Source organism: Neolamprologus brichardi, chromosome 7, assembly GCF_056152115.1.
Source record: "Neolamprologus brichardi isolate AB-2024 chromosome 7, ASM5615211v1, whole genome shotgun sequence".
NCBI lineage: Eukaryota > Metazoa > Chordata > Actinopteri > Cichliformes > Cichlidae > Neolamprologus > Neolamprologus brichardi.
The window spans coordinates 32,412,090-32,426,468 of record NC_142110.1 but is presented as its reverse complement, the minus strand read 5'-3'; the positions used below and the strand labels follow the sequence as shown (position 1 = coordinate 32,426,468).

The window sequence follows — 14,379 nt, the reverse complement described above, 5'->3', positions numbered from 1 at the left end:
GAAAGAAAAAAAACGATTTGTCAACGTCTCATACAGCGAGCTGAGCACAAAAGTTAAATTACGAGTCCTACCTCATGTGACAAATATGGCCAATGTGATTGGCTGTGCCTTTCAGGGAGCTCTGTTTAGTTTTAGCAGCGGCAAGCCTGCGCTGCCAGGAGGAGAGGAGGATGGCAGCGCAAAGGAAGAACCTGGATATAAGTATTTTTCAAAGAAACCTGTAAGTCACTTAAAGCCAAATTAACTCATAAAATGTGTCCGTCATAATAACGTTACAGGCTATGCTAGGCTTTAGCCCACATCAGTCTAAAATTGTATGTAACCACGAATAACGGGTTTTGGAAACTAACTGCACAACAGGCAGCACTATTAGTTATCTCAGTCTCCCAGAGTAGCATTTCTAATTTTGACTGAAACTGTCAGAGAAAACGGCAGCTTTGAGCAAGCCAGGATATTAGTTTACAGAGGCTGTTAAATTTATATGTCTAACATAATAATTAATATGTCTTAAAAATGTTGGTGACACAATAATTTCATCCTAATGGTACTGACATATTCATAGGGTTAACTTTTGAGACAAAATGTCATGAGGTAGTCATGATTTTGCAAATATCCACCTTGTAGTGCAGTTTGCACAAATTGTTTTAAAAATGCACTCACCCTACAAACATTATTGATGAGTCAAGATCTGCACAAATTGACAGAAACACTGAAGCAGCTACACATTTTATTCTTATTGTCATGTATGTCCTATTTGTCAGGTGACAGAAGAACTAACACAGAGCTCAGAGAGTAATGGTGACACAAGATCACAGGTGAAATTTGATGATGACTTGTTGGTTCATGACTGTATTTGAAGCACATGTGTGACTGCATGTATGTGGAATGTCTCACTGTTATTTATCAGGTGACAGAGGCAGCTCTGCCATGTTGTAGCTCGAACAGAGGTGAAGATGCGAGGTCACAGGTGACTGACTGATGATTTGGTGCTGTAGTTTAAATAGTATTTATTATCATGACAATTGTTAGGCTGCTGATGTGAATTGATTCATTAGTGTATATTTGACAGAATCTGAATTGACATGTCTCACTTTTTATATGGCACGAATCAATGTGTTATTTTATCAGGTGGCAATATGTCCTAGTGCAGTCAGAGGGGAAGAGCCAGGGCCAAAGCTGAGGCACATCAGGCACAGAATAATAATTGTAATCTGAGGATAAAACACATGTACTGAGGCTGAAAGAAGCTTCAGTGCTCTCAGAAGACTAAAAAGATGGCTAAGGTCAACAATGACTCAAATGAGATTAAACAATGCTGCTGCATGTCCACCAGGAGAAACGGGACAGTATAGATGTAAAACAAATATGCCAGCAGTTTATCTCTGTTAACGAGAGGAGCAGGCATGTGTTTGGCTCCTTGAGTTGTTGTGTGGGACATGTAGTCCATGTCTGTTGCTGTAACAGTAGTTCATGTTTAGAATAGAAAATCCCAGCTCACTGATTTGATCGGGGCAATAGTGTGGCTAAAATGTTGCATAATTTTGCTGAGAGATCTTTTACTTTGTGGTAATCTTAGATGAGTAGTTTTATGGACAAAAACCACCAGGTCATTCAGTGTTCCCTTAGTGCCAAAATACAACAGATGTTGTACTATAACTGAAGTAATGTTGTTAAGTCCTTAAAGTCATATTCTTTTATTGTCATGACTGTATTTGAAGCTATTTTTATTTTTGTATGATACCTGATTTATATGGAATATGGCTGAAGTAAACTAAAGCCTAAAATACTTAGTCAGTCATTTATTTAATAGTAATTTAACATTATATAATTCAGATATAAAACTATGAATTGTGATTTTAAATGGTTTAAAAGCACGTAGAATAGCATATGTAGGCAAGTATATTTCTCCTCTTTTTATTAAGAAGCAAAAACAAAAAGGAAAAAAAAAAAAGAAACAGGGCAGGGTTCGGCGGTTGAATCATCCGTCCCCACCAATGCCAAAACCAAATCTACGCCCTTGCTGGCATACCTCAAAATTTCTTTTCTGTCTTCTTGACGGTGCCTTCCTTCCATTGATACAGAACTGTATCACCTGAAGGGCCAGATGCATCTTTCATAGATAGTAGATAGGTTATTATTTAGGCCTGCCACTTCTTCTTTTGACCCACGTTGCACATTATGCAAGGCATGCCAAATTTTCAGAAAACAGCTCTTTCAGACTCACATTGTTAGTACAAAATTATAAATGTATGTTCTTCAGACTGTGATATCTTTATCTCTTTTTCATATATTCAACCAGTGGCAGATGTAGAAAATTTTAGATGGGGGAGGGGTGAAGGAGGGGAAAGAGGTCTAGGCAGGGTGGCACATACCTGTTCAGTGAAGTATGGGAAAAGCCCCTATATGTAAATGGAGTCAATTATCCACAAAAACACTTTAGGAGAGACCATGATACAATAAATAGTTTTAAACTACAGAAATTGGAACAAATGATGTCCTATAGTAACAACATCCTGAAGATACAATTAAAAACTGGTTCAGTCTTATTAAGTGGCTGAACAAAAACAAAATCAGCCAACGTCCAAACCTGAAGAACTATTACTCAGGACCACTTTTTAAAAAACATTACAAGTCTGACTCCTTGGAAGCATTGAGTATTTATTTGTTTTCACTGTTATTTCACACCTTTGAGTCTATAAGTATATCAACGCTGTTGTACATTATAAACTTATCTGCTGGTTGAGAAGGCCTGAGCCATGTTTTAAATGTTTGTGCTGCTCTCTGCTGGTACAAAATAATAATTACAATTATTAATGGTTTAAGGTTTGATTAATTATTTACGCATACACTAGCCCCAAATAAGATAGAATAAATGACACAGATATTCAAAACACGAGATTACAGCTAAGGCTTATTTTGTAATATACTAAAGTGACAAAACTTCATCTCTGAATTGTTACAGGCATATCTTAGATGAAAAATGAAGATGAAGTCATTATAAAAAATCAAATACAGATGAATTTTGCAATTTCTAGTCAGACTTCCTGTCTTCGCTTGTTCATATTTTGATGAACACAGCCTCATGAGGTTTGGAAAGTGAAGTGACATCACGAAGCCTCGCCCCCGCTCTCTCCCCCCCCCCCCCCCCCCCCCCCCCCCCCCCCGGCTTTTATAATTAGTCACCTACAGTCACAATCAGCCGTACACACTACAGCTTTCTACAGGGAGCAGAGAGCACAAAGCTACAGCCACACAAGTGTTTGTGAAGACATACAGCTAAAGGAAAACTATGACGAGGGTCAGTCGTCAAACTCTGATAACATGTAAGTAAACATCAAAACAGGCTCCTTTCTGATTTACCTAGATCTGTTTTTCAAGTAAAGGTCTTTAGTAAGTGACTGAAGAGCCATGTGAACTATCATGTTTATTGTTAGAATTTTTTAGATTATAAGTGCAGAAATTACTCCCTTTAGTAGCTGATCTGTAAATTATTTGAACTGAAGGTTCTTTCGTGAAATCAGCCTTTACAGTGTCTTTAAAAACTGCCTCTTTTCACTGGTTCAAATAGCTTGTTAGAAGTGAACTTTCAGTGTAAGAAGGTTAAACTCAGACCTGCTAGAAGTTACACAACACAATGCTTTTTCAGTGTTTGATTTGTTAAGGAAGTAAATGACACATCTCTACCGGTCTAAACTGAGTGATGATGACATGTGGTGCTAAAGCTCTCAGACAGGAAATGTGTTGTTGTTTTTTTCTTTTTTTTTTTGACTCGACACTATTTTGAAACCGTTGGGTTGGATCTTTATCACAAAGTACTGCATCATCACTTTAATGTTTCTTTCTCCCACTGGTGATAAGTAGATAGTTTATATTCGTTAGATTCTCTTTTTTAAATTAAACTTTTAAAATTGTGATCAAACAACTATAATAGAAGGAGGAAAGAAATAATACATTCGTCATACTAGATCCCTGCTCTGACTTCCTTTACGTTGAGAGAAACACTGATGGCAAGACTGTGTCTGTGATGAAATATGTACTACACAGACTGTAAACGCTCAGCCTTTCTGGTCTTTTATTCATGTTAAATTTCAAATCAAAAGATGGGGGAGCTTTTTTTTCATGGTTCCGCCAGATAAATTATCATGACTAACCATGACCAACTACATTCTGATTACACAATGGTAGTGGTCGAAGAGGTATGAAATATACAGTCCCGGTCAAAAGTTTAAGATCATATTTTGCATGGTTGGATTTTAACAAGGTTCCAAGTAGAGCTTCATCATGCAACAAGAAGAAATGGGAATGAGACAAAACATTTTTTGAGCATGCAATTTATTGAAAACAACGCTTAAATCGAAACAGTCTGTTTTACAGCTGATCAATAGTTTAGGACCACATCCCTTTAAAAGGCCAAATCTGTGCAAAAATGTGGATTCATTGTCATTTTCTGTCAGATAGTCACACTGTCATAATGTACTGATGGCAAAGGCAAAAAAACTTTCCCTTTTTGAATGTGGTGTTATTGTTGAACTGCATAATCCCTGCTGAGGTGGGACGCAATAAGAAAGTCATTTGGGACTTCTTAAATGATCCCGAGGCTTATGGAACAAAAAAGTGAAGTGGAAGACCCCAAAAAATTTCACTAGCACTGAGCCGGAGGATCCAACTGGCTGTCTGTCAAGACACTGGATGATCCCCAAACCAAATTAAGGCAGTTACTGGTGCAGACTGCAGCCCCATAACCATCAGACGGCATCTGAGACTGAAGGGCTTCAAAAACAAAAAACGTCTACAAAGGCCTCGTCTCCTTGAACGCCACAGAACCGATCATTTAGACTTTGCAAGAGTGCACCAAACATGGGACAATGAAAGATGGAAGAAAGTTTTATTCTCTGATGAGAAAAATTTAACCTTCATGGTCCTGATGGTTTCCAGTGTTACTGGCAAGACAAGCAGATCCCACCTGAGATGTTTTCTACATGCCACAACAGAGCTTCAGGAGGTGCAGGGGCATCAAACGGCTGCTGGCTATGTCCAAATGTTGCAGAGAGCATTCCTCATGACTGATGGCCCTCATGTGTGCAGTAACGACTGGATTTTTCAACAGGACAGCACTACAGTACACAGAACAAGGGACTATATCCAGGAGAATAACATTGCTCTTTTGGACCATCCTGCATGTTTCCCTGATCTAAATCCAATTGAGAACCTTTGGAGATAACGGGTTTTTTTTTAGGTGTGGTCCTAAACTTTTGATCAGCTGTAAAACAGACTGTTTTGGTTTAAGCGTTGTATTCAATAAATTGCATGCTCAGAAAAATATTTTGTCTCACTACCATCTCTTCTTCTTGCATGTTGAGGCTCTATATGGAACCTTGTTGAGATCCAACCATGCAAAGTATGATTTTCATTTTTCAAGTGGTCTTAAACTTTTGATGGGGACTGTATATATAAAAGCTGGAGTTGTGCAAAATTAATTGACTTCAATCCGACTAAGCAAGTGAGATACTGTTCATACCTAAGGGACATTAGAACTACCTTAAATTAAAAAAAGTGCAGTCTGACAGTTTTACAACCAGTTTTAGCCTACAGGACATTAGAAAGAATGTAAGGTCTTCCCCCTTTAGCTTCAGACCTGGAGGCCTAAATTCATCTTTTATATGTAGTTAATGGGTTTATTGTATAATTAATATCGTTTAGTGCATGCAAACTCACCGCCTTTAGTCCTTGAAAACAGCTCAGTGTTGTATTTGCCAAAACACCCAAACTGTTTCACAAAAAGATCAATACTTTCAGTAATAGATGCTTTCAACTTCTCTCAAATTTTCCAAGAGGTCACCAAAGATGAAGCTACACATTTGATTTGTCACTGATGTTACACCAGATCCCCTTCCTGATGCAACCCTACTATATAGCCAGGGTTGGGACCAGTACTGTTAGTATGAGCCTGTAAACAAATAAAAACAGCTTCCAAAATGTACCTTTAATTGGCAGGAGTTCAATAAACTCCAAATAAAGCTGCACACTATATTTTTTTAACTAAATATCAGTCAGAGAAGTAAATAAAATCAATAACCTATAAAACTATATACAACCTAAATCAGATTGCATGAATTCCAAAAGCAGAAGACTTTCCAGGAAGCACACACTTTGCAAATTTAAATGTTAGAGATCCTGCAACTGGCGTTTGGGCTGTGCAGGAAGATGATTGAATAAAAAGAAATATAAATGTTTTAACACACTATGAGTTGGTTTTCTCTGTTTTTCTCTGTTGGGGACAAAAGAATCGGGGTTAATACTACCTAACTCTAATTTCTATTTGGAAATTCATTTAACGCCAAGAACTTTCAGTGTGACACTCTACTTATCAGCTAAAACATTCTCAGTCCTACCTGGTACATATGGAAGGGGTCCACGTTACTATCGATTTGTAAAGCTCCGAAATACTAGTTTACCATCATTTTAAGAGAGAAAAGAAAGGACAGGAAAATTCCAAAGTTTACATTCGGAAGCAGGAGGAATGTCATATATCACATTCTCACCACCTTACAAAAATCTCCTGTCTTGAATTGCAGGTCTGCTGTTATTCTGTGCAGTAACAAAACAGATAGTAGCCTCCACAACACCACCTTCAACTTCTGCAAGCCTTACCGAGACATCAACTGCAGGTGTCACTGAAAACACCAGCACCACTGACATCAACCAAAGCACCAACACAGCCATTACTCCCACAAGCACCACCCAAACATACAGCACCACTGACCTCGCCCAAAGCACCAGCACAGCCATTACTCCCACGAGCGCCACCCAAACAAACAGCACCACTGACATCGCCCAAAGCACCAGCGCAGCCATTACTCCCACAAGCGCCACCCAAACAAACAGCACCACTGACATCGCCCAAAGCACCAGCGCAGCCATTACTCCCACAAGCGCCACCCAAACAAACAGCACCACTGACATCAACCAAAGCACCAGCGCAGCCATTACTCCCACAAGCGCCACCCAAACAAACAGCACCACTGACATCGCCCAAAGCACCAGCGCAGCCATTACTCCCACGAGCGCCACCCAAACAAACAGCACCACTGACATCGCCCAAAGCACCAGCGCAGCCATTACTCCCATGAGCGCCACCCAAACATACAGCACCACTGACATCCCCCAAACCACCAACACAACGATCACCTTAAGCACTTTAAATGCAAGTATTCAAACAATCACAGAAACTACTAACACTCCTGGATTCACCACCCCTCTAAGAGCCACCACGAAGGGTACCACTCTGGGGCAAGATGAACACAAGACCAAAGGTCTAAGCTCAGGTATGGAGTATTGCTCAGATACAGTTATCCTTTCTGTTTCATGCATTTCTTTTCCTTTCCGATCGATCCCACAACAATTCTACTACATGACAGTAAGTCAGAAACCAGTGTATCTTCACTGACAAGAGGACATCAAGACGGAAAAATGTCATCTAATATCAAAAGCCTGAATGCAAAAATGGTAACAATAACCAGAGCTTGACTAGACAGTATCATGTAGATTTTTATCATAGTTTAGCATAGAAGCATTACATCATTACTAATTAGTTATAAATAAAAAACTGAGCTAAAAAAATGTATAGTTTATCCTCTTGGCACCATGAAAGCTGACAAACTGCCAGTTAGTTGAGTCGAGTTACTGTTGCCTTCCTTTTCACTTGATGCAGTCTTGCTATTTTCTTCTGACCTCTGGGATTAACAAGGCATTTTTACCTGACTTTAGAGTTACTGCTCACTGGACCATTTTTGGACCATTCTCTGTAAACCTTTGAACAGATGGTTGTGTGGGAAAATCCCAACAGATCAGCAGTTTCTGAGATTCTCAGATCAGCCCATCTGCCACCAACAACCATGCTACATTCAAATCACTAAAATCCTCTTTCTTCACCCTGCTTATGCTCAGTTTGAACTTCGGCATGTCGTCTTGACCATGTCTACATATTGAAATGCATTCAGCTCCCATCATATGATAGATTAGATGATTTGTGTTAGTGAGCAGTTGAACAGGTCTACCTAATAAGTGCCCAGTGTTAAAAAATGGTATACCCAAACTCATAACTCCTAAAATGTCAAACTCAGTAGGATTAAAGGTAACACTTTATAAAAATGACCCAAGAGCAAGGGCTCAATGCTCATATAATTAAATGGAATTTCAATGTATTGTGTATAAAATTATGTAATTATATTTAACTAAAAATACAGGTAACTACACTCAAATAAGCAGGAAAGCAAGGAAAAATTATAATGTAATTTTTTTTAAAAAATGGATAACAGAATATCTATTGTGCACATAAAATAATGAATATTAAATAAAGATGTTAAAAAAATAAGCATAAAAAATGGAAAGATTAAGGCCTGCACCCCTCCAAAAATACAGCAAAGGATGACAGATGGAAAATATTATTTGTTTCCTTAAAATTTCCTCCAAAATACCATAAACATAGCATTTAAAGCTACTTACAATGTAATTTATGTCTCCTTTCCAGTAAAATACATAAAATTATGCACTTAAAATTACTTACACACCTCTGAAATTTACTTATAGTGTAGGGTTTTTGTTTGTTTGTTTCTTGCAAAACTTGTTCTTATTCAAGTGTCTCCAGATAGCTGGTAATTAATCAGACATATCAAGTAAAGTAAAGTAAGGAAGTATATTTTGTATTAGTATACTCAATGTTTATCATATATAATTTATTACTTCTTCTTCTTTTTTTGATAACACTAAACTGTAGTTTGGATGCTACAACATTTACCTGAGACACTGCCACATATTTGATCAGTCAGTGTAGCACCTGTTCAGATAGTACCACATTACACTGCACCAAAACTTATTAGCCAAGTACCTTTCTAGACAACTCTGTGTTTATTGCAGATGCTCTGTCAAGACACCCACTGTGTGTTCCCTTGAAATGATAAATTATTTTCTTATCTTTATTGTACTCCTTCAGATATCTCTAGTATGCCAGTCACTCATTAACTTTTGGTTTTAATCAAAGAATAGTTACAATATACTGCCAGTAAAGGGTGCGTACTCTAACAAAATGACTGGTGTCTGACCTGAATCTGATGTAAACCAGCTGTCTGTCTATAACACCCGAATGTACATATCAGCGAATGTTTTGAACATATGATTTACAAACACAGTGGCACAGGTACTCATAGTTCTTTTGTTAAATGAGCAAAGTGAAAGCATGCAATACTCATGCACTACCCCAGCCCTTCTGTTGCCTGTCTGTGACTGACCTCCCTCTTTTCAGCGTGGTTTAGTCTGTGGTTAATATGTGAACAGTTTCCTTTCACGCTTCCTTGTTTACTTCATAGTAAAGTCCTTACCAGCTAAATAAATGCTAGTCCTTTCTTTGCTTATTCACTAAGTGTACAATATCCAGTCATTATCATAACTTTCAGATCACATTATAAGGTATACTAAAACATTCTTTACGTTACTTCATGGGCATTTGGACCATCTAATCTCATTAAAGCCAAAATAACTTTAAGTCATTTATAGCAAAGAAAAGTAGTTTTCCACAAATGAGAACCTACTGCTTATTTCCTGTTATCATTGGCTAGTGCACCTGATAATGTATGTCATTTCATGTCATTCCCTTTGGCTCATTTCATATGAATCATCTGGTTACTTAAAAAGGCCCAGAAAGTATGGTGATCATTTATGAGCAGTTACACATTTTTCAACACCAATAACGCCTAAACTAAAAGTTTGTATTTAAAAAATAAATAAAACAAATTTGCAGGTCATGATCAGTTCCAAATGGTGATTTGTGTTGTCAAAAAATCTTCACTTCTCAGTTACAGTCCATTCTTTGGAAAATAACATAATGCATTTTCAGTGTCTATTTCCAAAGCGTGCCACCTATCAAAGGTTTAAAGACTCAGTTCAAAGATCAGACAGCTTTCTGATAAACTGAGGTGTATAGTCAGCAATAAACAGGTCATTTAATGTTGAAATTAAGGCTAGTAAGAGTATTAAGCGCAGCCTTGTTTATCAAGGAAGTGTTTATTGATTATAGCTGAACATTTTTCTAGGCTGTGCCTCCGGGCCAACAAATAGAAACATAAGATCCTTGAGGTGGGCTGATTTCATCCAGTTTCTCACATGGAGATTACTTATCAAAACTAAAGCTCAAAGATCAGTTACTTTAGACATTGGGAAGAAAAGAATTATCTTAAGTTCATAGTACACTGTGCCACAAAATGGCCACCATCAGTACAGTCAGCTACAGTCAGATACTTAAACATCAGGTGTGTTCAGTTGATGGGAAAAACACATTTTATGAATCCCAAATGAAGAATCATTCAATAAAATTTTCGATACACTTTAGACTGATTTTAGCTTGTTGGCGGTATGGCTCTTTGGTTAGTGCTTTCCCGATACATCAGTCGATTGATTTCGGGTTGATTTCAACTGTAATTTACAGACTCCTTTAACCTTTTGTTGATTGCTATTTTTAAAACAGCTGTCCAGTTGTTTATTTTATGACCAAACACATGCACAAAAAGCCTATATATTTAGGCTGTATTCACATTAAGTAATTTATACTTAGCTGAAAAAATCTGAACAGTAAACATAACTCTAACCGCCAGTTTTTTCAAATTTAGTGTGATTACTGCATATTATGTGTGAGCATGGTTAACCCTACTTTGTCCTGGCCCATTGAAAAGGTCAGACCAGGCAGGGTTTGGTTTGACTCAAGAACAGTGCACATGTAGTGTGATTGCTAACCACTCCATTGAACTCTTTCAAACCAATATAAAAAGTAAACTAATAAACTGTCATGTAGGCTGTGTGGCAGGAAGAGGTAGGACCCAATGCAGGATTCAAATCAAAAAGGAGTGAACTAAAGAAGAACTCACAATCTAGTTACTAGGAACTATAAAGTAGAAGGGGGAAAAAAAAGAACATTTACAACTTTGAGTTTACAAGCCAACCATGATACTCAAGGATGCACACAGCAAATGGGGACGATGCGACAATAAACAGAGGAAGACTGAGGATAACGGGTGGATGGGAAACAGGAGGAAACACACCTAGAACTAACCAGTTAGCAAATGTACAAGTAGAAGTACAACTACTACATTTAAAAATACTCCAGTAATAGTTGAAGTACTGATCTAACGTCTTTTCTCAGGTAAAAGTAAAAAAGTACAGGCTCTGGAATTTACTCCAAGCAAGAAAGTAAAAAGTAGCTCTGGAAGGCGGGGTTTTTTTTGTTTGTTTGTTTTTTTGTTTTTTTTTTGTGCAATGCTAACTGAACCTTCTGCTAGATTTAACATAATGAATAAATAATATCAGTAGATGAGAAAACAAAATTTAGTCTAACTTTTTAAAATCCTAACTATACTCAATTTGAATCTAAAGAAAAAGAAGGAAAATTTAAAAACAAAATCTATATATTCTGTTGCCTACATTGTAGAGGGTGACTTTGCCTCTAAACAGGCAAATGTGTATAATCAGGGGTTTAATTGGGTCACACACTGTTCTTTACTTTAAACCCATCACAGTAGAGCAAACTAACCGGTTTATCCTGCACTAACCTGCAGAGAATTTTCATGCAGCCTTTAAATAAACAGTTAATCTACTTCAGTTTAATTTAAAAGCACGTTTTACAAAATAAAATAAAAAACAACCAAAAACCATAATGTCACATGTACTGATTTAAAAACATGAGGACTTATGAAACTGACCTTTGTGGATTACAGTGTTGGACCCAAATCCGCCACAAACTTCACAAAGGAACACACACTAAAGTACACAGGCACTTCAACAAAGGGAAGACAGGACTATTTATACACAGAGAATTGACTGGGAGTGACAAACAGGTGAGGAAAGAGATACAGGTGACAAAAAGTGAATGCACATCAGGGAAAGGCCGACAGGAAGAAAAACTAACACAGAACATTAAAGAAACTAACCTTCAAAGTAAAACAGGAAATGACGGAAAGAGACGAACAAAAAAGAATTTCAAGGAAACACAAATGGGTTGAGGCTTAAGGACAGAGTGAGACAGATGGAGGCATAACTAGAAACAGTCAGGAGTGTACTAAGATAATAAAATAAGAAACACAAAATATTAAAAAAAACAGTTAAACACCATTAAAAAAGAAAAAAAGAGACTCAATAACATCACTGTACAAGAATGATCACAACAGGAAATGACAAACCCAAGTGAAACCAAACAGGAAGCAATAAAAACCTGAAGGCAAGTCAAACTTAGACTTATTGTCTATTTCTTTGTTCTTTTCTCCAGGAAGTATTGCAGCCATCGTTTCTTTATTCATTGTATTGGTTCTCGTTGTGTTGGGAGGGCTCTACTACTACAAGATCGGGTGAGTCAACTTGTGTTATAGAAGCTGAATGCTCATAGTTCATAGCCAAATTTGATTGTACCAGTCAGATGATTTCATTTCTCCAAGCAGCCCCCATATGTGTCACCAAAAGGATAGTTCCCAGGGGATTGATCCTTTGTCAGTCGTGCTCTAAAAATTTTTATTTTCTTTTTCATTGATGGTATAAAAGATGGCTTCCAGATCTAAATAGTAAAGCTAACCTAGAAGTGTGTCTGTGGTTGCAAAATGAACTCAGTCAATAGATTCAGGTCACACTAAGTAGAAAAATAACTGCCCTTATCACTGTAAGAGTGAGAAAGGTCAACCCCTCACTGAAGTGTTTGAAACACTGCTTCTCTCACTCCGTTTTGTCTTTGTATTTTCCGTTTCAGACGGACAAACTACGGTCGTCTCCTGGACAGCCAAGATTACGGCATGACAGGAAACTTCAACAACCCAATGTATGACCCCTATGATGCTTGACCTCTGATCCCAGAGAAATCCAAAGTCCTGCAGGCAGAGCCAGTCTGATCAGAATGTGCTAACAGTATGTGAATGATGACTTCACGATGGTCAGATTTTTGAAGTGTTAGCTAGACATCGAGCCAGTGTCACGCCACTGCTCGAATGCACTGAATTTCTCGAACTGCTATTGTATTTCCAATGTGACAAAAAAGTATTTATTTCAAATAATAGCAGCTACTAGCATTTACTCAGGTACCTTTTCAAAGAGCTTTAGCTTCATGAACTCTCATGTCTGATCACATTTCTAAGAGTGGAAAGTCACAGGTTATCTAGTGTGTTTGTACAGGTGTTATGACTTTTCTCAGTGAAGATCAGCTCCAGTGTAACATTACAAAGAGACACTGAAAAAACACGGACGGTAGCAAATAATAAAGAGCCAGCAGAGAAAACTTTCCAATGTGCCAATGAAGTGATGAGAAACGTTTTTGATCATTATACAATTTTCATAATAATTTTGATTTATAGAAAAGTGAGATATATCGCAAATCTAAGATGGAGACACGTTTTAACAACTCCAGGTGTCCATGTTAAGTGATGTAATAGAGACATTTAGATAAAATGTTTTAGCTTTATTAGTTTTTCTTATTGTGTGTGTAAAAGTGTCAAACTGAATGATGTAAAGGAAGAGAGTGACCAGCCTTTGAAAGGAGGGTACAAGGTTTAATTCTTTAATTGTATTCAAAAAGCTAAAAGATGTATTTTTGTATTAAACATCTTGTGTGCCCTCAGTAAAACACATAATAAGGTGTTACCTCTCTCTCAAACCTGATCAGCTGCATCTGCCATTTTTGAGTGACATTTTAATTACTAGATTCTGTGTTGAGATGTGGTTTGTTTTCATATTTCTGGGATATTTCTGTCGTCAGCCAGGCTGCTGTTTTGACTGTTTGTATATTTTAATGAGCTCGATAGATGTGTGTTTGTGAATAAATTGGTGAATAAAGGTGATTAAAGTCACTGTTATCGCCATTGTGGCAACAGCAATCTGAGTGATGTTGCGGAAAATGTAGAAACTAAACCCAGCGCACTTTAATGGTTCAGACTTTTCAGCTGTGGAGTATACAGAAGAAGTACTGCAGCTATCTAAACACAAAAGCATGATGGCTGTAATTATCTGAAACCAATAAAATGGCACGACAACACACAAATGCTGACATTCGGTGTGATGTCTTCATCTCTTTGCCCAGCAGACTGCAGAGCATTTATTAGTGGAAGCTTTAATAATAGTCCTGCCATCACTGCCATCCCAGCCAAACTGCTTCCATTCTTCCTCTTTCTCTCATGGTTTCCCATGAAACCCTCCTCCCACACCCACACACAGCTTGTCTGTGTCATTTCGTTAGTCCATCTTTTTCTTTAGTAATTTCCTCAGAAGCTCTGAAAAGGTCAAAATCTGTCTATTATAAATGTTTATTTCTGCTGTAAATCTAGTTATTTAAAGAGAGGAGTCTGTGGGGATTGATTC

At 37.6% G+C, this 14,379-nt stretch overlaps 1 protein-coding gene across 1 annotated transcript; it reads left to right on the top strand.

Annotated features, from left to right (window-relative positions):
* Positions 1 to 3,146: 3,146 nt before the first annotated feature.
* Positions 3,147 to 13,871, top strand: parm1 (prostate androgen-regulated mucin-like protein 1). Its single transcript, XM_087843499.1, has 4 exons — positions 3,147 to 3,323; positions 6,576 to 7,325; positions 12,311 to 12,389; positions 12,782 to 13,871. Exons 1-4 carry the CDS (start codon positions 3,290 to 3,292, stop codon positions 12,870 to 12,872), a joined length of 954 nt encoding a protein of 317 aa, XP_087699625.1. The 5' UTR covers positions 3,147 to 3,289; the 3' UTR covers positions 12,873 to 13,871.
* Positions 13,872 to 14,379: the final 508 nt, after the last annotated feature.

Coding starts and splice junctions, on each gene's coding strand:
- parm1 (XM_087843499.1), top strand. CDS start 3,290: ATGACGAGGGTCAGTCGTCAAACTCTGATAACAT. Junction 3,324..6,575: donor TCGTCAAACTCTGATAACAT/GTAAGTAAACAT, acceptor CTTGAATTGCAG/GTCTGCTGTTATTCTGTGCA. Junction 12,390..12,781: donor CTCTACTACTACAAGATCGG/GTGAGTCAACTT, acceptor TTTCCGTTTCAG/ACGGACAAACTACGGTCGTC.